Genomic DNA, 25,660 nt, shown 5'->3' with positions numbered 1-25,660 from the left:
CATATTAGGTACATTGTGCTGCCACCTACTGCCAGGTACTCCATATCAGCGACCTCAGTAGTCATTAGACATCATGAGAGAGCAGAATGGGGCACTCCGAAGAACTCACGGACTTCGAATGTGGTCAGGTGATAGGGTGTCACTTGTGTCGTACGTATGTACATGAGATTTCCACACTCCTAAACATCCCTAGGTCCACTGTTTCCAATGTGATAGTGAAGTGGAAATGTGAAGGGACACTTACAGCTGAAAAGTATACAGGCTGACCTTGTATGTTGACTGATAGAGACCGTCAACAGTTGACAAAGGTTATAATGTGTAATAGCCAGACATTTATCCAGACCATTACACAGGAATTCCAAACTGTATCACAATCCTCTGCGAGTACTATGACAGCTAGATGGGAGGTGAAAAAATTTCACGTTCGAGCAGCTGCTTATAAGCCACATATCATGCCAGTAAATGCCAAACGATGCCTCGCTTGGTGTAAGGAGTGTAAACATTGGACGATTGAACAGTGGAAAAATATTGTGTGGAGTGATGAATCATGGTACACAATGTGGTGATCCGATGGCAGGGTGTGGTTATGGTTATTGTCTGGTGAACGTCGTCTAGCCAGCGTGTGTAGTGCCAACACTAAAATTCGGAGGTGGTGGTGTTATGGTGTGGTTGTGTTTTTCATGGAGGGGGTTTACACCCCTTGTTTTGTGTGGCACTACCACAGCACAGGCCTACATTGATGTTTTAAGCACCTTCTTGCTTCCCACTGTTGAAGCACAATTCGGAGATGGGGACTGCATCTTTGAACACAAAGGAGCACTTGTTCATAATGCACGGCCTGTGTCAGAATGGTTACACAATAACGTCCCTGTAACTGACTGGCCTGCACAGAGTCCTGATCTGAATCCTATAGAACACCTTTAGGATGTTTTGGAATGGTGACTTCATGCCAAGCCTCATCAACTGACATCAATACCTCTCTTCAGTGCAGCATTCCATGAAGAATGGGCTGCTATTCTCCAAGAAACCTTCCGGTACCTGACTGAACGTATGCTTGCGAGAGTGGAAGCTGTCATCAAGGCTAAGGGTGTGTCAAGAGTGTATTGAATTCCAGCATCACCAATGGAGAGTGCCACAAACTTTTAAGTCATTTTCAGCCAGGTGTTCGGATACTTTTGATTATATAGTGTATATATTTTATATATAGTTGCCACACCAAACTATCTGAGTCTGGGGGGGGAAGAGAGGAAAACGGCAAACCTGCAGTGGTGATGCAGTTGGACTGCATATTATTTGGTTCTATATTTCATATCTCTCAACAACATAGATCTCAAACAAAACAAATTTTCAGTATTATTTAATTATTTTTGGTGTACTGAAGACAAAATAAATTTTTTTTTGGTACAAGCTGTCAGGAGACAGACAGATGCAGACAATTTCACTGATTTCCAAGCTCAAGTTCCCATATAATCATGACTTATTTAGTTTTATAACCGGAAAAAGACTTTCAGAAACATGTGTTGATCAGAATATTTTGTCATGTCTGTGACCTAATTATGGAGACATGGAAACTCTTCCCAAGGGAAAAAACAGAGACCTCCTGGTCAATTTTAAAGAAAGGGATTTGTCTTTCAGATGGGCATTACATTGCACATCCATACAGATGTGTACAGGGGCACCTCCAATTGGAAAGGCAAATGTATTTGAAACAGTTGTAAGACTGGCTGTGTCCAACCCTCACATACAAAAAATAATTTGGATGTTAATTTTATTATAATTTCCAAATAGAGTAGCTTTGAATGCAAATTAACAGTTAGCGTAGTGATCGATCAGTTGCTTAATCATCAGCACCCTGTGACGAAGCAAGCTGAGATATTTTTACTTCCCCTCTTGTTTTGCCATCTGCCTCCTTAAAATTCATTTTTTTCATTTTTGAACTAATTACCATTAACATAAGTGAGTATAATCTGCATTTTCATATAACAAAAAGGTCAGTTTTAAAGAATTTAACACCAAATCTAATTTTGTGCTTAGCTTTAGGTATGTAATTGAATTTCTAATTTATTTTGACTATTCCTAGTTAGTTTCTTTTGATATAGGGAGAAATCAGTGATTGTTTTGTAACTTAAATTCTATTGTTGACATATATACAAATATAAATTCTGTGCCATTTATAAAAATTTGGAGGAACAACTACAGGTATTCTTAAAGGATCTATTTGGTTCTATTCAAAAACATGTTAGCAAAGCCAAAGTAAATAACAGTTTTGTCAAAAAGATTGTTTGTGTAACTATATATGTTAATTTCATGATTTAAATAAATAATTTGGCTTAACCCTTGCAGTTGAGGAAACTGTTCAAAAGAAACAATTTCTTGATGTTTATAGTTAACTGAAGGAGTTAAGTTTTAATTGTAATTTCTATAAGTTTAACTTTGAACAATATGTAATTTCAGCACCTATTACTGTGAGGATATAAAAGGGCCCAATTTTTGGTCCCGAGACAATCAGTCCACGACCGAGTTTCAGATGAAGAACCTGTACTGGTTAGATCAACAGCAATGCATCCATGAAATAAGTGTAACACAATTAGGCCATGTGTTAAAACAATGACAGTATCCACTCCATATGTACCTTTTTATTCTTCAAGAACTGTGAACTTTGTGGTTAGGCTTTTACTGCTTGTAGATTTTCAATAGGAAACTATTGTAGCGGTATGTGTATGTTCACCTGCAACCTATTAATGAGGCTTATCGAAAGTTAAACAATACTGCACTAGCCATATAACTGTGTATTACTGGGGGGAGGGGAGAAGGTTGTGAACAGTGAAAGTAAAGTACTGCGAAATGCAAATGTGCACCTGTCAGCTGCATCATTTAAAGTAGTCAGTGCTGTACTTCCACATCCCACTTTTCAGCCAGTGTAGCATTAGATTAGATTAGATTTACTTTCATTCCAATTGATCCATAGTGAGGAGGTCCTCCAGGATGTGGAACATGTCAGAAAAACAACAATACATGACAAATATTTACAACTAAAACAAATAAGCTAATGTACCATTCCACGGGTCCCAAGTGGAATGATCGTCATTTTTTAATGAACACTAAGAGTCATTTTACAAATACTAATGCACTGAATTTAAAATAAAAAAGTTTTTTATTTATTTATAAGGTAATAAACATGTAATACAACTACTTTAATACTAATTTTCAGTGAACACATTACTGCACTGAAATTGTGCAGAAGTTATGTTTTACTTATATACAAATCAGTTGGTTTTACTAAGAAATTCATCAATGGAGTAGAAGGAGTTGGCCACCAATAAATCCTTTAGGCTTCTCTTAAACTGAATTTCATTGGTTGTTAAGCTTTTTATGGCTGCTGGCAAGTTATTGAAAATGTGTGTTCCTGAATAATGCACACCTTTTTGTACAAGACTAAGTGACTTTAAATCCTTGTGAAGATTATTCTTATTTCTAGTATTGATTCCATGAATTGAGCTGTTGGTTTGAAAAAGTGATATATTTTTAATGACAAATTTCATTAAGGAATAAATATATTGGGAAGCTGTAGTTAGTATCCCTAGTTCCCTAAACAGGCTTCTGCAGGATGTTCTTGAGTTCACACCATATATAATTCTTACTGCATGTTTTTGTGCCCGGAAAACTTTAGCTTGGCTTGATGGATTACCCCAAAAAATAATCCCATATGACATTATGGAATGAAAGTAAGCATAGTATGCCAGCTTTTTCATTTTTATATCCCCTATGTCTGACAAAATTCGCATTGCAAACAGAGATTTGTTAAGACGCTTCAGCAGTTCTGTGGTGTGCTCCTCCCAGTTGAATTTATTATCAAGCTGTAATCCCAAGAATTTAACACTGTCCACTTCTTCTATCTTCTTGTCATTGTATGTTAGACATATACTCTTGGGACACCCCTTACAAGTTCTGAACTGCATGTAGTGTGTTTTTTCAAAGTTTAGTGACAAAGAATTGGCTAGGAACCAGTGATTAATGTCCACAAATTTTTTATTGGCTGATCTTTCTAGGACTACACTTTATTTGCTATTTATTGCAATGTTTGTATCATCGGCAAACAAAACAAACTTGGCATCTGGTAATGTTACTGATGAAAGGTCATTGATATACACAAGGAAAAGTAAGGGCCCCAAAATGGAACCTTGTGGGACCCCACATGTAATTAGTTCCCAGTTGGATGATGCCTGATAGCTTGATACATGTCTCTTTCCTAATAACACCCTTTGTTTCCTGCCAGAGATATAAGATTTGAACCATTTTGCAGCATTTCCTGTTACACTATAATATTCTAGTTTACTTAAAAGGATATTGTGATTTACACAGTCAAATGCCTTTGACAGATCACAAAATATACCAGTTGCCTGCAATTTTTTGTCTAATGAATTACGCACATTTTCACTGTAAGCGAAGATAGCCTTCTCAATATCAGAACCTTTTAGAAATCCAAACTGTGACTTTGACAGTATGTTATTTGAGATAAGATGGTTATAAAGACGACTGTACATTACTTTTTCGAAAATTTTTGAGAATGCTGGCAACAGTGAAATTGGACGGAAATTTGATGCTATTTCTTTATCTCCCTTCTTAAACAGTGGCTTAACTTCAGCATATTTCAGCCATTCAGGAAATATTCCACTGATAAACGACTGGTTACACAGATAGCTTAATATGTTACTTATCTCAGAATCACATTCTTTAATTAACTTAGTTGATATTTCATCATAGCCACTAGATGTTTTTGATTTTAAAGATTTTATGATGGACATTATTTCTGTTGGGGTAGTGAGGGTCAAATTCATATTATGGAAGTTACTTGAAATGTCTGGTCTAAGGTAATCCATAGCAGCATCTATCAAACCTGACAACCCCATCTTTTCAGTAACAGTTATAAAATGTTTGTTAAAAAGTTCTGCAACACTATACACATCTGTCACCAATGTATCATTTACTCTTAATGCTATTTGTTCCTCTTCATGTCTGGTTCTACCGGTCTCCTCCTTCACTATATCCCATATTGTCTTTATTTTGTTATCTGATATGACTATCTTTTCCTTGTAATATATTTGCTTTGACATCCGTATTACAGTCTTTAATATTTTGCAGTATTTCTTATAATGTGCTATAGCATCAACATTGGAAATGTTTCAGATTGACAGATACAGTTTTCTTTTTGTTTTACAAGATACCCCTATTCCTCGAGTAATCCATGGCTTCTTTGTAGACTTTGCTGTAACCTTGGGAAGTTTTGGGGGAAAGCAGTGTTCAAATAAGGTAAGCACTTTATTAGCAAAAATGTTATATTTTTCATTCATGCCATGAGCACTGTAAACATCAGTCCAATGAATGTCTCTGAGGAGTGTCCTAAAATAATCAATTTTTGGCTTACTGATTATCCTCTTGAGCTCAGATTTAACAGATTTTATATCCTGTTCAGTATTAACATTTAACAGAAGGAACTGCATGTCATGGTCTGAGAGGCCATTGACTATTGGTTTTGTACTATAATTTTGTTCATTGGACTTTTCTATAAAGATATTATCAATGACTGTTTGTGAGCAAGTGGCTATCCTAGTGGGGAACTTTACTGTGGGAATTAAGTTGAATGATAGTGTTACTAACTCAAATAAGTTCTTATTGGGAGAGTCTTTAAAGAAATCTACATTGAAATCACCAGCAACCACTATTTCTTTGTTTTTGGTTGTTAAATGGGCCAGTACAGGTTCAAGGTGGTTTACAAACAGATTAAAGTTACCTGCAGGTGCTCGATATATGCTTAATATTATGAAAGATTTTTTGTGAAAATCTAATTCTGTTGCACATGCTTCCATATGCTGTTCTAGGCAAAATTTATGAATGTCTATGTTCTTAAATTTATGACAGTTCCTGATGAATGTGGCAACTCCTCCTTTCTCCATTTCTGATCTACAAAAGTGAGATGCTAACCTAAACCCTGTAACAATTAAAAGTTCTATACCAGTGGTCACATGATGTTCCGAGAGGCAGATTATGTCAGCTGGGTTTGAAGACTCTAATTCATCTATGCAGATAGTTAATTCATTAATTTTATTTCTCAGTCCTCGAATATTTTGATGCATCTCAGCAATGCAGTGTGTCAATGCTGAGGACAACAAACAAAGAAATAAAGTAGAAAATGTCATCACAACCCCTTGGAGTTGGCACCTGGGTGCTATGCACTCCTTGCATCCCTAGGTAGAGCTGCCTCTGATGAGCAGATAGTTTTACAATAAGGTCCCTTTTTTTGTCATCAGTCTTCTGACTGGTTTAATGTTGCCTGACAAGATTTCCTCTCCTGTGCCAACCTCCTCATCTCAGAGTAGCACCTGCAACCTACGTTCTCAATTATTTGCTGGATTTATTCCAACTCTGCCTTTCTATAAAGTTTTTGTCCTCTTACAGCTCCCTCTAATGCCATGGAGTTTATTCACTGATGTCTTAACAAATGTCTTATCATCCTGTCCCATCTCCTTGGCAGTATTTTCCACATACCCCTTTCCTCTCTGATTCTGCACAGAACCTTCTTATTCCTTACCTTATCAGTCCACCTAATTTTCAACATTCATCTGTAATGCTACATCTCATATGCTTCGATTCTCTTCTGTTGCGGTTTTCCCACAGTTCATGTTTCACTATCAAACTCTGCTCCAAATGTACATTCTCAGAAATTTCTTCCTCAAATTAAGGCCTATATTTGATATTACTAGAACTTCTCTAGGCCAGGAATTCCCTTTTTGCCAGTGCTATTCTGCTTTTGATATTCTCCCTGCTCCATCTGTCATTGGTTGCTTTGCTGCCTAGGTAGCAGAATTTTTTAAATTCATCTACTTTGTGATCATAAATCCTGATGTAAAGTTTCTTGCTGTTCTCATTTCTGCTACTTCTTATTCCTATCGTCTTTCTTCAATTTACTCTCAATTCATATTCTGTATTCACTAGATTGTTCACCCATTCAGCAGATCCTTTAATTCTTCTTCATTTTCACTCAGGGTAGCAGTCATCAGTGAATCATGTCATTGATATCCTTTCACCTTGAATTTTAATCCCACCCTTGAACCATTCTTTTATTTCTATCATCACTTCTTCGATGTACAGATTGAACAATAGGAGTGAAAGACTACATCCCTGTCTTACACCCTTTTTAATCCAAGCTATTTGTTCTTGGTTTTCCAGTCTTATTATTTTCACTCTTGGCACGTGTACATATCACATATTACCCCCCTCTCCCTATAGCTGAGCCCAATTTTTCTCAGAATTTGGACCATCTTTCACCATTTTGCATTGTCAAAAGCTTTGGCCAGGCCAACAATATGTATGAATGTTTACTGATCTTTCTGTAGTCTTGTTTACATCATCAGCTGCAACATCAGAATTGCCTTTCTGGCACCTTTATCTTTTGTAAAGCCAAACTGATCGATATCTAACACATCCTCAATTTTCTTTTCCATTCTTCTGTTTATTATTCTTGTCAGCAACTGGATGCATGAGCTGTTAAGCTGATTGTGTGGTAATTCTAGCACTTGTCAGCTCTTGCAGTCTTCGGAACTGTGTGGATGATATTTTTCCAAAACTCAGCTGGTATATTGCCGGACTCATACATTCTACAGACCAACCTAAATAATCACTTTGTTGCCACTTCCCCCAATGATTTTAGAAATTATGATGGAATGTTATCTCTCCCTTCTGCCTTATTTGATCTTAAGTCCTCCAAAGCTCTATTAAATTCTGATTCTAATACTGGATCCCATATCTCTTGCTGGCCAGTGTGGCCGAGCGGTTCTAGGCGCTTCAGTCTGAAACTGCGTGATCGCTACGGTCTCAGGTTCAAATCCTGCCTCGGGCATAGATGTGTGTGATGTCCCTAGGTTAGTTAGGTTTAAGTAGTTCTAAGTTCCAGGGGACTGATGACCTCAGATGTTAAGTCTCATAGTGCTCAGAGCCATTTGAACCATTTTTGAACCCTATCTCTTCTAAATGAACTGTTTCATCTTCTATCACATCAGACAAATCTTCCCCTCAGAGAGGCCTCCAATGTGCTCTTTTCCACCTATCCTCTCTCTCTTATGCATGTAACAGTGGAATTCCTGTTCTACTCTTATTGCTACCACTCTTGCTTTTAATTCCACCAAAAGTTTTATTTTTTATTTTTATTTTGTAGAATCAGTCCTTCTGACAATCATTCCTTTTTCAGTTTCTTCACATTTTTTATGCAATAATTTCATCTTAGCTTACATGTGTTGTCTACTTATTTTATTCCTCAGTGACTTGTATTTCTGTATTCCTGAATTTCCCTGAACATTTTCATACTACCTTCTTTCATCAATGGACCAAAGTATTTCTTCTGTTTAATTAGTGAAAAAACAGTTTAGATCATGATGGTACTTATTAAAATTACCAGTTTCAGCCTAGGCTTAGGACATCTTCCTTCAGCACCATCAGCTGAAGTTAACAATGTGTAGAACAGTCAGTTGGCCTCAGTTGCTGAAACTGCCAAAAATGTTTATTTTAATAAAGTACCGTCACAATCTACAGTGTTTTTTCACTGATTTTATATAGATCACAAGATTGCTGCTTCCTAGAAATGTCGTCAAAAATTTTGTTTTTCTTCTGTAACCCTTGGTTTCTTCACAGTTACCTTCTTTGTTTTTCTTTCCAACTTTTTTGATTGCCCAGTTTAGTGATGTCAATTCCTCTTCAACTGTTCTACCTACTGAGCTATTCCTTATTGCTGTATCTATAGCCTTAGAGAACTTCATGTGTATCTTGTCATTCCTTAGTACCTCTGTATTGCAATTCTTTGCATTCTGATTCTTCTTGACTGATCTCTTGAACTGCTCTTCGTCACAACTGCTTTGTGATCAATTTCATATCAATTTCAATTCAGTATCTGATTTCAGAATCACTGTTTGACCATGATGTAATCTAACTGAAACATTCCAATATCACCTGGCCTTTTCCAAGTATAGTTCCTCCTCTTGTGATTCTTGAACAGAGTATTCACTATTAATAACTGAAATTTATTACGGAACTCAATTAGTTTTTCACCTCTCTCATTCCTCATCCCAAGCCCATGTTCTGCTGTAACCATTTCTTCTAGAGCTTTCCATACAACTGCATTCCAGTCCCCCATGAATATTATATTTTCATCTCCCTTTACATATTGTATTACTCTTTCAATATCCTCATTTACTTCCTCTATCTCTTCATATTCAGCTTGCGATGCCAGCATGTATACATGTACTATTGTTTTCGCTGCCCTACCTTCCTATTCATAATGAATCCTAGTCCTGTTATACCATTTTATGCTGCTGTTGATATGACCCTATACTCATCCAACCAGAAATCCTTGTCTTCATCCATTTCACTTCAGTGACCCCTACTGAGTCTAGATTGAACCTTTTCATTTGTCCTTTTAGATTTTCTAGCTTCCCTACCATGTTAAAACTTCTGACATTCCACACCCCAATACATAGAATATTATCCTTTCATTGATTATTCAGTCTTTTTCTCATGGTCACCTCCCAGTTGGCAGTCCCCTCCCAGAGATCCTAATGGTAAACTATTCTTGAATCTTTTTCCAATGAAGAGATCACCATTACACTTATTCAATTACAGGCCACATGCCCTGTGGATTCACATCATGTGTCTTTAATGCAGTGGTTTTCATTGCCTTCTGCATCCTCATGCCATTGATCATTGCTGATTCTTCAGCCTTTAGGGGCAGTTTTCCCCTTCAAGGACAAGAGTGTGCTCTGAACTGCTGTTCTTTCCTCTGCCCTCTTAGACAAGGCTATTGACAGAATGAGGGCGACTTCTTCCACTGCGAATGCTGATTATTAATTGAAATTTAAGTGGTAGCAGTTTCTGAACCTGGGGCCATGAATGTTTTGTTTGCTAGTCAAAGACACTACCCCTAGACCACAGGTGCACAACCCATTTTGATACTAAAAATCAAGTTCAAGAAAGCAGTGAGAAATGAATAGTACTCTGAATGGGAAGAAAATCTAACCCTGCAAATGACAAGCATAAAACACACTGTGTTCATCCGTCAGCAACAGGAATTTGCAATGGACATCCTTCTTCAACAATTGCTGAACTTGATATATAAGTGATCTTGTAGCATAAAATACCTTAGTCTACTGCTGATATGAGGATGTAACTATTATTGATATTCCCTGATGTGAAAGATATGACAGTGTGTGACTCAAGAAGGCATAAAAAGTTTTCTGGGATGGTCTATATATAAGAAGTACAAAAGTAATAATTGCAATATTTGTTTGTTTGTGTGTGTGTGTGTGTGTGTGTGTGTGTGTGTGTGTGTGCATAAGTGTGTGTGTGTGTGTGTGTGTGTGTGTGCGTGTGTGTGTAGGGAAGGAAGAATATATGAAGGAATGAGTGAGATCACAGTATGATAATTTTGTGAATATATACTGTAAACAATAGTGTTAACTGTATGATGTGTGAGACAGCTTCATGGCTGTAAAATTAATAAAAGAAATTGACAGCTACTAGCATTCGCTGTAGCCATTAAAATTACACAAATAATATGAAGTAATCAACAGCATCTGAGTAATGTAAGAGGAAGGTGGGAGAATTTTTTCCCAAAATAGTTGCTTTTCTTCTTATATTTCCATAATCATCACTGTGAATAGAATAGATCAGTCATAATTTTTTGTCTGTGTGCTTCACCAAAGTAATCTGAAATGACTGCTTCTGCATGTTAATGTACAACTTAACTCATTCCACATTGCGATTTTTGTGAATTGTGGTTTATTTGTCCCAAAACATGTTTAATCTAAATCATTTGGTTCAGGTACAGGAGACATGTCAAAATAACAGTAAAATTTTGCTGTAAAAACTCAGAACAGTTGATGTTAACAAACAGTATCATATTAATAATACAGTTATGTTAAATATAAATACAGTAAATACTAGCACTTACTTACCCCTTGCTCAAATGAATCCTTCTATTAAATAGTAGCATTTCTCCCACAGAATCTGCTGTAGCTTTGTTTTTAAAATTTCTGGCTTCATATTATATATTTTTTCCCCCATTACCTTGTTGTACATTTTCATCACTGTATACTGTGGAGTCCATGCATATAATTTCAAATGGTGTGTGAGCAGCATAAAATTATTTTTATTTCTCATGTTATATATGTGGTTAAAATGATTCTCTTCAAATAATTTTTGTCTGTTATGTAGGAAGATTATAATTTCGTAAATGTATATGGAGGGAACAGTTACGATTTGTGGTTTCCAAAATAATGGGATACAAGACTGTTTGCTGTGCGGTACTCATGTATCTGACAATTTTCTTTTGCAGTTTCAGTATTCAGGATACACTACTTGAGCTTCCACAGAACATTATCCCATATTTAATGACAGATTCAAAATAACTGTGGTAAGACTACCCATGATTGGATTATTGAGCATGATTTATTTATTTATTTTTTGGTATCATCATCTGATAATAAGTAATATTTATTATAGTTATTTGAGATTACAAGAAGGTTGTTTTTTGTCTTCAAATGCAGCATTTAAATGTTATTTTGATTACTTGCAGTAATTGAAACATGCAAATCATAACTGTATGATTATATTAACTTACCATATATCCATGCTATGGCTATCATTTCAATTGTTGCTAAAATGAACACAACAAACTGTACACCATAGAAATCCACTAAAGTTAAAATCCATTGACCACCCTGCAAAGAGAATAAAAGCACTTCTTAGGAGATGCAGTTCATAAATCATTAAAAATATACACGTACTTACATAAGGGAACCAGTCATGTATTTTTAAATATTTCTGACTTACACTGTCAACTTATTAACTTGTTGATAATCTTTTGATCTGTTCATGTTAACAACTATGGTAATTATGTATCTACAAAAATGTTTGTATATCTTACTGGTGTGATGTATACAAGTCCAGCGAGGAAGCCAAGACTGCATGTGACCAGTGCTATAATCCAATGTTTGATCTTTGGAAACTGGTCGCATATAATGGTCATGACTGCAGCCTCCAGAGCCACTGCGCTTCCAATCCCCAGTGTAAATAACATCAGGAAAAAAAGTACAGAGAATAACTGAAAAAAGATTTTAAGAAGTACATATAAGCTGAACATTTGCTTCCTATTCTTTTTTGAAACTTGTGATATTAGTAAGAATCTTTTAACATTAATTAATTAACAGATAATCTGTTAATCTGTTTTGTTTCTTGTAAATGAAATTTCTCTTGCTTATTTAGGAACAGCCCTAAAAACACATATACATCCATAAATACAATATTACCAGCCAATCAATTTTCTGCTATTAACTTGGCATGAGTGAGGTTTGGTATGCATACTGAGAAATTTTTATGGCCAGATTGCTGAATGTCATTGTTGTCATGCATTTCTCATCATCATAGAAGCTGGAGATAAGGGAGAGTGAGGTGTGGTGCAATGTTGAGTTTATTGTTGTGCCGGCACTGATGGGAGATACACGTGTGCAAAGGTGGCTGGTGTATGTCATACATGATCTCTTACTCAGTGTTACATTTATTTTTTTATTTATTTATTTACATTTATCAGCAAATTTATAAGGTATAGTTATTTACAGTATTCTTTAATTTATTTTTAGATTTCATATTTCTCAAGGTATCTTATGACCACCGGCAACAAGAATTATTAGAAGAAGTTTTAGAAAACTATCCAAGACCTAATTCTTGTGACAATGAGAGCAAAGAAGAGATTGACTGTGTTTCTCAAAGAATTGAAGAAAGTGATTCAGAGCAGGAGGGTATCTGAATGATTCAAAGAGCAAAAAACTGCATCAGCTGCTCCTAGTAAGTCAGCTGAGGTATGTGGAATTTTTTATACATCCAAAGCTGGTACAAAATGGATGAAGAATTGTCCTACACAAAGCATTCTTATTCATTCTGAGAACATTATAGCTAATTCTCCAAAACAGAGATTGGATATGGAGTCTCTTTAGAACAAACAGTATGTTGAACACTATATTTACATACACAACTAATGAAAATAAGGAATAAAAGAGGAAAATGACCAAACAATAAAGAAAAGTACCACAAGAAAGATGGATGCAATTTTGGAGGATTTGGAGGCATTTATGGAACTTTGTATATAGGAGGCATAAACCACTCAAATAGACAAAACTTGATCAATTTGCCATGTACAGGTGGTACAGGACTATGAAGTCACTGCAGTGGTTTTACTTCCTCCGAAATTTTTGAGATGCAATGATAAGAACACATGAGACAAAAGAAAAAGGACTGAGAATCTAGTTGCTGTAAGAGATATTTTTGATTATTTTTCTGAAAATACATGCTCTTGTAGATGCAAAGAGTCTCAAAGTGGAAGTATGCATGGGAAAACAACCACTAAGACATTACCAACTGTGTAATAAAATGTATGATATCATAAACTGTTTAGTGGAACCAGTAACAAAAACAAGTAGGAATTTGACATTGAGTAATTGATTCATCTCTCAAAAGAACTTTCATTGAATTTTGTTGGCACAGTCTGTAAAAACAAGACAAGTGTACCTGCTATTTTCGGAAAAGGAACAGACTAAAAAGCTCTCAAATTGGGTTTCAGAATGACATTACACTGGTGTCCTACATACCTAAAAGAAATAAAGTTGTGCTGGTTATGTTAACTTTACACCATGTCAAAAATATAGGCCAATTGACAGGTGATAAAAGAAAACTGGAAATCATTACTTATTATAATGCAACTAAAGCCAGTGTCGATGTTCCAGATGAACTGTGTGCCACTTATGATGTTTCCCGCAACAGCAAACATTAGCTTAAGATGATTTGTTACGATATACTCAATACGGCTGCCATAAATGGCATCATAATCTACAGAGAAAATAACATAAGTGACAAATCACACATAGAGTGCCAAGATTTCATTCATAATTTAGGTTTGAATCTGGTAAATTATGGTCTTCACGTTAGACAACAAAATATACATCTTCCAAGGGAAACTTGAAAGAGGTTTGCTGATCAACCTTCATCATCAGCTCTCAAAAAAATGTCTGGAAGATATTTCAGGTGTGGTGACTCTATTGGAAAAAAGATAGGAAAACAAAACATTGCTGTTTGACATGTGAGAATCCAATATGTATGGAGCATGCAATTTTTATGTGTGAAGAATGTGGTGATTTTTAGATGTAATGTTGGTGCTGTGATAATTGTGCTCACAGACCCTAAAGTTATTTTTTTCTGTTTTCATAATTAGAAGATAGTATAGCTGCATTCATTAACTGAAGAAGCTATAATTGTGTTTGAATTTTATATGAAAAAATGTTAAATTTCTACTTTTTGTAAGAAAATACAGACATTTCCTTATTTCACTAAAAAAGCTATTTTATCTTAAACATAGTATTTTATTTACTCATCTTTTTTAACAGATACTATTGTTAATATCCCGAATACTGAATACACAGTTGTAGTATCAAAAATTCATCATCAAAGTTACGGATATCTCATACTCATCTCACAGCTGGTGCAACAATTTCTCACCTCATTCATGTCAGATTAAGGCTATCAGTAGTTCAGTGAGTTTCTGTGGTAATGGGAAAAATTTTTAACAGTGATGTAAGAGTAAAAAATAGCAAAAGAAGATTCAGAATTTCAAACTAAATGCTCTGCAATACCAAAACAAAATCTTGACAGTTTGATAGCAAAACCTAACACCATGGCTTTCAAAAAAATAAATTGTATGTAAAGTAAAGCAAATATTAATATAAAGATTGATTTCAGTAACACAATTGTTTACCAAGTCATTAGTCAGATGTGGGGCCTTCAACATAACATGAGAACTGACATTTTTCTTGTATACAAGGCAGTACTAAATATGAAAGTGCTATTTTACTTTACCTTTTGTTAAATGACATTCAAGTAATACTCATTCGATGGCTTTTAGAGATCATTTTCCAGCAGGATAACGAATGACTGCAAATAGTGAAGGTGTTATAGAATGTCTCCACAACTCTTCTACAATTGTAGGGTCCTTTAGACAGGAGTCCTACACTATACTGTAGGTGTACTAAGAGTGTAAACTGTTGTTTTACAGAGCACAGAAACAAAATCTTAGGCATATGTACCTCAAGGCATTTCAGATCACTGAAGGTTTTCTTTCATGATAGGTTCTTTGATGACTGGTTGAATGTACAGTTAAATCAATAAACTTTATAAACTGGGCATATGTGAGAACTGGTAGTTTGCATTACTGTTTAGGTTGCTGAACTTCTGCTTCATTAATGTGTTTCAACCTCTGCCACACACCGTCAGGTGGCTTGAGGAGTATGGATGTAGATGTAGATGTGGATGTAGACAAGTACTTTGTTATAGATAACTTGATATAACATGTATTTCTTTGTATTACCTTAAATCAACTATTTATAACTGGCTATTCTTACCTGGGGAACAAAATCAAACTTAGCAATCGCTTCTGGGTAAGACACAAAGGCAAGTTCTGCCCCCTTTTTTGCAACTGCATCAATATCAGATGCATTTGTTTCATATTTCAAATTTCCAAGTATTGCAAAAATTGTACAACCTGCTAGGAGACTTGTGAAGGTGTCCATTGTTGTTACAATTATTGCATCCCTGAAATGAATCAAAAACATGATTGATAACTTACAATTTTGTATAAAATATGAAAGATTAATAGTTAATACTGTTGTACATTCTATATACAATATGCCAGTTGATAGGAAAATATAATCAGTTTATAAAGGAGATTGCTTGCAAAGTATCCCTCTGAGCTACCTTAGATAATTGCCTAAGAAGGACTACAAGACAATAACGAATGTACATAAAGAGGGCAGCAGCCAGAGTCACAAGGTGGTTGTTACTGTGGGGATACCATGTTATGTAACCCTGCTGACTATCAACCCTGCTTCATGACAGACAATCCTTGGTGTCATTTATTCAGTGACAGAGCTTTCTATGGTTCCAGAGCAAAAATGCTTTTCTCATCATATATTAATTATGTATAATATAGTGTATTTACATACCACATTTTGTTGTATAAGTTCCATGCCATACCTCTACTGTATGCATCTACATTGGTGACCCAGAACGATGATGAATTATGGTATATACATATTCAACCAAATACTATGCAGTAACAATGGAACCATAGTGCGTTGCAATTCATGAATTACGCAAACAAGTGCAGTGCTGCAAGATACAGTGCTCCACAGCCAACTGTTTGTCACTTTAAAAGTGACAGTGATACTTACCAATGCAGTTCATTGACACCTGCCAATAATGCTGAAGGATGGCATACTATGACTGACTTTGCTGCTGCCACCTACACTTTGGAAGTGGTCAATTCTGAACCCCTACTACCTTGCCAATTGTACCTGTGACTGCCCACAGTGAAAGGTGACTCCCACACCATACTATTGAATTTTTGACCTAATGCTTACACAGCCATCCATGCAGACTCACAGTCAGCTCGTGTTATCAACCACAGTGTGTATGGATATTGGACTTTTGACTGTGTTACCACTACCAATTCTTCCATGGTAAGCACTACAACTACGCATTGATGTCGCATCCAACCAATTTAGTGTTTACCGCAAACTACGGCTGATGTACCCCAATCAACCATCTGGTTGGTTCTCCATAGTGCGCAGCATCTTCACTACACACGATGTCAACAGTAACATGGCAAAATGCATTGCACTACTCAGCCTCATGGACGAACAATTCATAAGTCTCATCAGCCTTTCACCATTATAAGGTGACATATTTTACAGTGAAATCAGCTCTCCTACAATACCTCTCCCGTACACCAGAAGAGCCATTACAACAAGATCTTTATAATGAACAGTTAACAAGCAGAACTCCTCACAACTATGTTGCTGGTTTTGAACATAATTTTACCCTCAATTGATGTCTGATCACAAGCTCTGGACTTTGTGGTCAGCCAAACTGCCATCTCAGGTACCACTTGCCATGATTACCAACAAGTAGGAACTTTTGGACTGCAGATTTACATTGGCTGGTAGAATACTCATGGTAATCCAGCAATGACATCAGTTTAGTTGACAACAACACCACCGCATGGACAGCAGCACGATTCTTGGTGTGCACTACTTGCTGTGACAAGCAAACTGGCCCAACTGTATCTGACACCACCAACTGTGACATTACAACCTCCACCCGGAACAACAACTTTCACACAGCTGTGTCAACAAAACATAGTGGCACTCACACACCCCCAAGCCACCACCTGGCACCTTTCCTGGTATCATCCACAGTTCAGCAATGTGGCACACAGTAGCCATTCACCCTGCTTACTCAAAAGAGCTGCATGGCTCATGACAGGAGCAATGAACCACAATTGTCATGCAAGTCATCTCAACTTAGGTAGCGAGAGACTAATGCAGACCTCACCAGTACGAACAATGGCAGGCTCGGTATCCTGTATCACTTAAGACAGCAACACTAGTCAGTCAGTTCTGGCTATTACACATGTGCTAATTGAAGGAAGAAGGGGGAGAAAGAAAAAGGAAAGGGATTATTGATATCGGTTGCATCATGAAATTGTGCAGCATCAGAGGTGATGAGTGAAAATGTGTGCAGGACTGGGGTTCAAACCCAGGATCTCCTGATTACTAGGCAGTTGTGTTAACCACTGCACCACCCAGAGACAGTGTTTATCAAAACTATCTCAGCACACTTCTCAGCTGACCCACATTCCCACTTAGTGCCAACTATCCACAGTTCCTCTCCATGTCATCCATGCTCGGTACTTAGAGATTTGTGCAGGAGGTCTGATGTGATTGTGGATCTGCACTGAATGTGATGGACCCATTATCCACTGAGGCATTCATACAACTGACATAAGTGCAACATTTCTGACTCCTCCTGTCATAGCACATGACAACTCTGTTATACAGCCCTGTGGAATGAAGAACTGAGCAGTCACCATTTACAGCTCTGAACCCGGGTTTCAGAACAAGGGTCACATGGAACTTTTTAATTGTGGGTGGTAGTGAATCAATACTCAGTGTTGGTTATTTTCTGCCATTTCTGGCTCATATTTGACCTGTCCAACAGTACAGATTCAACACAACACTGGTCATGAGGTCACTGGCATAATCAGCTGCAGCCACCCCAGTAAGCACAACACAGTCTTGCTACAGCTTCTCCAGCCAAGACACAATGGCTTAACAAAGTGGATGACCATCAGCATCATCTACTTGACTCCCTTAACTCACTCCCTAAAGTGCAACAAAACCAGTTTCTGTACTTTGAGACTCGACTAGATTCTCTATGCCTCAAACAAGAGAATGAAACAATATGATGAGCAATCCAAAAACCATCCAAAGAGCTCAATGCAGCATGACATCATCTGGAAAATCTTCAACTGACCACAACTGTTAATGACAATTCTGTTATGCAGGCACAATATAGTTCTGATATTCCTACAACACCTTTAGAGGAAGTGCCACTGTCTACACAGACTTCACATATCAACAAGGTTAATAATGCACCTCTTGCTCATTTGCTCCCCACTCTTACCCCTCCCTCCCAACCATGCATGAATTCTTCTTGAATATTATTCACCTAGGCACCATCTCAAATGAAACAGTACACAGGTCCCCACCACACTGGACCCGCGGCACAGACTATGCAGCAACTGAAGTACTCAAAATGATTCATTATGCTGAACATCTGTTACAATGATAACTGTGTTCTCACTAAACATTTGTGTTAAACCTGAATCTGTAATGGGATCTTCTGCTTTTATGAGTGCTCACTTTTGCTTTTCTGTGCCACCTCAAATTCTCAGTGCAACATTTATTTACCTCCAATATCCCTGATAATATTTTCTGGGCTGCATTTATGCGGTGCTGGATGCTCTTGTAAATGCTGAAGAGAATCACAATTTTTCTTCACATTACTTGTAACTGGACAATGTGTCAGAAATGTAAAACTAGGTACAGAAATGGGGATGCTTTCAAAAACTTTGTGGAAATCTCAAAATTGATTTCATCACTCAAGCATGCTCCCATTATGATTAATCTGAAAATCAGAGTTTACTCAATTTCCAAATGGAACTTCCATTGTCATCGTCCTATTTTCAAAACTTCACATTGAATTTATCTATCTTTTTTCAGTTTTTCTCTCAGTTAATCACTGCAACTTTTACCGAAAACCCTTTGTCTCTACAATATGTAAAATATATGGCATTTAAAAGAAAGGGTGCTAGGGTAAAGCTGTAGAGCGCCAAATATAGTTTGTAAAAAGCCAAAGATGCTTGACAAGGAACACATTTGAGGAGCAGCTGCGACCAATCTCACTGGCTACACTTGCAGGCTTCAGTGTGCCAAGACATTGGTTACCCAATTATGATCCTCCCTTTGCTTTTTAAAGTGAACTTTTTAGCCATGTATAAAACATTATAGTGTAAGGTGTAGAGGGATAAGCTTACAAAAAATAAATGGACAAAACACAATGATACTAAAGTCATAAGCAGATAAGTTATGTTACAAATAAAAAAACCAATATATTGTTTATTCTGTAATAATATAGGGATACAAAAAACCCTACAGCTACAATGTAGTGCAGATTTTATCTACATTGTGTAACTCTGCTGTAGTCCTGCGGAGCTTGAGACTCATCACCAGGTATGATTGCAGGTTGAGTTCCCCCACTCACATCCAGCCACCCAGTCATGAGAGAGTATTCAATTCATTCAATGTTTTTTGCTTAGATTAACAAAAGTAATGTGAAATTACAGCAGCTTTCTTCATGTATTCAAAATTCCTCTTTATCAAATGTTAGGAGTAACTTTATTTCTTCCATATTTAATCCCACAAAAGGCTATCTTTTCTTCATCTTCCATTATGACATAACAAACTATGTCAAAATTAACTCTACTAAAAATGAGTCCATCAGTTTGATCATTGATACAAGAGTGACCTTTGCATAGTTTGTAAATACAAGTACACTTATTGTCATTTTACCCGCATGAGCAACCAGCAAGGCAATGTGTGCAGAATGTGGCTTTTTGGTGCTGCTTCTTTATAAGTGGCAAATGACAGGAGATTGAATTCTGAGGTCATCCAGCCCTACTGCAGTGGATGTAGTTGATTGTTTCAGCATGTTTTCACTTGCAAACAAGCCTTCAGGGAATGCTGTCAAGCAGTCAGCTACTTCAGTAAGAGGAAGAGAAGCAAGATTAAATGATTTCTTTCTAATATTTTTCAAAAAATTCATAGCACAGCACACTTAGTGATTCATCACATATTCAGAATTGAAGGCAGCTATGAACTATTTTCCTGCCTCATCAACATCACCTGCAGTACCATGGGGTTTGCTGAATACCTGTACTTGTTCTGTAGGTTCATGTTTGTCTATAATGTTAGAGTAATTTCAATTTTACTTTTCTGAAAATTGATGAAGTTATATCACACTCACTTAATTCATCTATGACAACAATCTGTCTAGCATGCAATCAGAGTGCTGAGCACATCAACAGCAATAGCCATAATCAAAGTATCTGCATCTTCAGTAACCTGCTGACCAGTGAACTCTTCATCTTGAAGACCTTGACTTGATAAAGAGATGACATGATGTTTGTTTTGTCTGTTTGAAAGAAATACTGCCATTGCCATGTTCACTGACATTTACTCATCAAATGTGACATTTGACACAGTCTTTTCGTTCCTTTGCACAGCTGTTCAGATGATTTAGTAATCCTCTCCACTTTGTCATACTATTTCTCATTGTATTGTACATAATTGTAATTATTAGTGGAAAGACTTCTTTTTTCTCCCATGCCACTCTATGTAAAAGAAGACCTTCAAATATTATGAACTTAACCTTTTCCAAATCAATTGGTCCTTTAATAGTACTGAACAAATCATAAAACAGATATTCTTGTTTTTTTGTGTATCAATACCAATTTCATCAAACAGAGATAAAGGATATGAGACAAATCATATAAAATATTTCTGAATTTCTTCATTAGACTTCTTGTGAAAGGCCATTCTGCAAAATGCCATTTCAGTATGTTTGTCATTTGAGACTATTTGACAGTGTTTCCACAACACCCCTGGTCAAACTGGTGTTGGTACTTAATTGAGTCAGAATTTAATGATGTATATTATATGTATGGATGAACTTCTGAAATAAGATTTTAGTTTTAGAGAAATTTTAGGAAACTGGGAAACATGCAATAATTTCAAGGTTTTCTCAAGATGGTGGTTGAAGCTCCACTCAGGAAACAAAGACAAGTCATAATGGAGGCATGTCTGACTGATTAAAACAGTTTCCAGAATCCCCTAATATTTTCTAAGAAAGAACTCTAGTTTTATGGCTTACAAACTGAACTCAAACAAATAGCCATGAAACTTTTAGGTGTGTTCTAGTTGTCCAAGTGTTTTGCTTAGCACCCTAAATAGTTTCGTGTGCTTTATAAACATTGTAAAGCTAAACATCTCTGTCCTCACTGCTGCTCTATAATAATGCACATTGCAGAACAAAATATGTAAATAACTCTTGTGCCAGAGTGTAATATGTAAAATCTAGTTTACTGAAATTGGAATATGATGAATGCAACTTTCAAAAGTACACATTATTTTATGCCAGGGACATGTTATTTCTAGTGCTTTAACAATACTGCATAACTATGTGAACATAGTTCTAAACATATTACTATCTGTATGAGTAAACCAATCTGTTTTACCCGAATTGCTATTTCCTGTTTCAGTGTGTGTAGAGAATCCCAGGCTCACCCTATTATCATGCAACTGATCAGCCAGACTAATTTGTTCCAGTCTTGTGTTAGAATTTTTAAAGAAAATCTTAAAAACAAGGACTGTATTAAAAGTTTTTGGTTTCATGTGCTTGAGGATGACTGTGTACATGAATGTGGAAGAGTGGGAGGGAGCAAGCATGATGTTACCTAGGTTTTGAATGTCTATATTTTATATAATTTAACCATATTCATCATGTAAAGTATTTGTAAGTACGCTGATAATCACAAATTTGAGCAGCAGAAACATAAAAACAAAAACAAAAACAAAAAAATCTACAATAGCCTAAGGCAGTGTTCTTGCCATCCTTCCAGTACCTCAGTTTAAAGTTCAAGATGTAGCACATGTGAGGCAGTAGCCTGGATACTTTTATGTGGTATTATGTCTAGCAGTTTACTGAAGTTCATAACAAATTGACAAGTTAAACTATATATGGAACTTACCTATGAATGTTATGGCTAAAGCCATTATATGAGGAATACATGATAAGTGTTCCAAATGATACACCTAGTGAAAAGAATGCTTGAGTGACTGCTTCATACCAAACCTGTAAGAGTAAAAGCTGTTAGTTCGCTCAACATTTAACTTTGTGAAAATAATTATTTATGCATGGATATTTATGTCAATCAGATACATGTAGTAGTTGTCCTCCACTGAGGTGTCTCTGGAATAAAATAGTACATGATTCATCTACTAGATGAAAGCAGTTTCATTGTCCAAGAACATTACAAAAAATGGAATTTTTACAGTCATAGCAGAGTTTTTATTATCAGCACTACTTTGAGCATAACTGAAAACAATCTTCTCACTGAAGCTGAGACTTACTGACAACTGTTAAAGTGATCCACATATCATGCAACAGTGTTAGTTTTATAACCCAGACAAGCAGCAATTTGAAAGCAGAGGCATTCAAATGTGTGCCACACAGTGAAAGGCAAAATAGATCATAAGCTGTATTAAAGGGTGTTTCACTCCATCTGTAAGGCTAGCAGAGATTGTCAGAGTTAACAATTACACAAGGCACATATCTTGGTCCCAATAAAGCTGCAAACACAGCAGACCATGTTCAGTTTACATACATCTATGAACCATCAGTAATATGCGACAATAATAGTATTTAATAACTTTGTCTTGCCTTTAGACATCAATTTGGACATCATTTGGACTCTCAGTGCTGCACTCACAATGGGCTTGACTTTCATCTATAGACAGTATGCATTCCAAATTTCAACTTGAAGTAGCTTGTCCCCCTATTTGGGCTTGTACTAACTAAATATTTCCACAAATTCATGGCATTTAATGTTCACCAATGTATATGGATTTGTGAACTTCAAATCAAGCACTGCTTTGTGGGATTCACTGTTTATCCATATATCAAATGTTTTGTGTAAGTATCATGCAGGATATAAAAGTGATGCAAGGTGTTGTCATTGATCCAGTGGAGGTGGCCAGAGCATCAGAATGCATAGAGCTGGCAAAGAAACATAATTTTCTAAATGCCAATGACTGCCCACAGTCTAGCCTTCCATCAATCAGCTCTTGCAGCAGTCACAGAGCACTATATTTGATGGCCAGGGAAAGATGCTCAAACACAATAAACAATTTGGGTATGCTGTGGACATGCACAAACAGTCATCTCCCATGTGGCACTGATCATAATGCCTCAAATCAGAGCACTTGCAAGAATAAATACATATTGATTGAAAGGCACAGTGTAACCATTAGTAGTGGACACACTCTTTAAAATCCTGTGACAAAGCTGTCAACCACAACTCACCCAATGATATGAGCCTTGTCCAATATAAACTATCTGATCAAAAGTATAAGGACACTCCTATGTAATGCAGAATTGACCACTACATACCATGAGAAGTGAATTCACCAGTATGAAAGGAGGCTGGGAGTATTGTATTGTCAACAGAGAAGGAGTAACAGCAGAATAGGTCTGTCAAGAGAGCTCTGTAACTTCGAACATGGACTAGTCATTGGATATCACCTGAGTAACAAATCCATCATGACATTTTAACCCTTCTAAAGCTATTGGTGATGTCATTGTGAAGTGGAAATGTGAAGGAACAACCACAGGTAAACCAAGGCCAGGTAGACCTTATGTACTGACGGATATGTACTGCTGAACATTACAGAGGGAGTTGTAAAAAACTGCATGAAATCAGTGACAGGAATAACTTGTAGGTTCCAAAGTGCTATCAGCAGTCCAACTTACACAATGACCGTGCATGGGGAGTTAGAAAGGATGGTGTACAATGGTCAAACAGCTCCTTATAGCCACAAGTTTCTGTAGCTTTCTGTGGTGTAAAGAGCAATTTCGCTGAACAGTGCACGACTGGAAATGAGTGATTTGGAATGACAAGTCATGCTACATGCTGATGCGATCCAAAATAAGGGTTTGGGATTGACAAACACCTGGAGAATGTTATCTGCCATCATTTGCAGTGCCAACAATGATGTATGGAGGAGGTGGTGCTAGGTGTGGGGGTGTTTTCCATGCTTAGTGTGTGGCCATCTTATTGCACTTAAGAAAAGGTTAAATATGCAAGAATATGAACATATACAGCATTACGTACTGTGCTGTAGAGGAACAATTGTTTATACCAGCATGACAATGCACCCTGTCATAAAGGCAATGATTTGTGGATAATAACATCCAGAAATCGACTGGCCTGCCAATGTCCTGACATGAACCCAATGGAACACCCATGGGATGTATTAGAACATCAACTTGCTCCAGACCGAAGCATCCAAGATCAACACCTTCTCTGGTTTCGGCTCCAGATGGAGAATGGGCTGCTGTTCCTCCATAGTGTCCCAGCAGAGTTGAAGCTCTGCTAAAGGTGAAGGGTGGACACAACCCATATTAATGTCCACTAATTCATGACTGGATACGTTTAATGAGATAGCGTATTTGCAACAGAAGGAGTTCCATACACAATAGTCTGGAACATCTTTGTGACACAAAAGAATAGGTGTACTGCAGGTCAAAAGTACAAAGTAAATGGCACAATGAGTAAAGGAAATCTGGTGTTTTAGAAGTAACCTCGCACAAGGGCATCAGCTGAAGAAAGATCTTACTCCACATCAACACTAGTAAGAATGATACAACCATCTTTGTTTCAATATCTAATCATAGCTGATGAAAGCCAGAAAGAGGAGAATTGAAGAACTGGAGATGCCGTGCAATGGAAGGAAGTTGCAATTTAGGTAAAAGAGATCAGAAATGAGGGAATTTTCCATAGAATGAGCAAGGAGAGGAACTTTTGGAAACCAATGACAGGAATAAGGGACATGTGGAATGACACTGATGAATAAAATCCGTGGTTTTCACAACAAATTTTCACTCTGGAGCAGTTGGAGCACTCACTTGAAACTTCCTGGTAGATAAAAAGTGTCTGGTGGACTGGGATTCAAACATGACAGCTTTGCCTTTATTGGCCAAGTATCCCACTGACTGAGCTACCCAAGGACTACTGAAGACATGTTGTCAAATCATCAGTATGGCCAGTAACTCTTCTCCCTGTATAACAGGAATTTTCTCTGACACAATAAAAACTACAAATTTTTAATGATTAACTACATATTTACTGATATTTGTAAATATTCATAACCGTTAATTTTCTTATTTAAGTGTGAGAAAATTTAGTGTTTTCTATAAATACACTGTTTTGTTCTGTATAGCTTTGACAGTACTGGTATGTAATTTATATACAGGGTGTTCATTTTAATTGAAGACACTGAAATATCTTGAAAACTACACATCAGGCCAAAAAAAGTTATGATTCCAATTTCTT

General features: G+C 36.7%; 1 protein-coding gene across 2 annotated transcripts in view; it reads right to left on the bottom strand.

Annotated features, from left to right (window-relative positions):
- LOC126162528 (sodium-dependent nutrient amino acid transporter 1-like) overlaps positions 1 to 25,660 on the bottom strand; it is a 224,143-nt gene that overhangs the window by 25,078 nt on the left and 173,405 nt on the right. For both annotated transcript variants that reach the window (XM_049919098.1, XM_049919099.1), the window contains exons 7-10: positions 22,298 to 22,401; positions 15,492 to 15,681; positions 11,972 to 12,148; positions 11,666 to 11,765 (exon numbers count right to left, since the gene is read on the bottom strand). In XM_049919098.1, coding sequence (XP_049775055.1) covers positions 11,666 to 11,765; positions 11,972 to 12,148; positions 15,492 to 15,681; positions 22,298 to 22,401 — 571 coding nt within the window. The remainder of the gene's footprint in view (positions 1 to 11,665; positions 11,766 to 11,971; positions 12,149 to 15,491; positions 15,682 to 22,297; positions 22,402 to 25,660) is intronic.

The sequence above is a fragment of the Schistocerca cancellata genome, chromosome 2 (genome assembly GCF_023864275.1).
Source record: "Schistocerca cancellata isolate TAMUIC-IGC-003103 chromosome 2, iqSchCanc2.1, whole genome shotgun sequence".
Lineage (NCBI taxonomy): Eukaryota > Metazoa > Arthropoda > Insecta > Orthoptera > Acrididae > Schistocerca > Schistocerca cancellata.
Note: the sequence above shows the minus strand (reverse complement) of the source record. Positions and strands in the feature narration are given on the sequence as shown.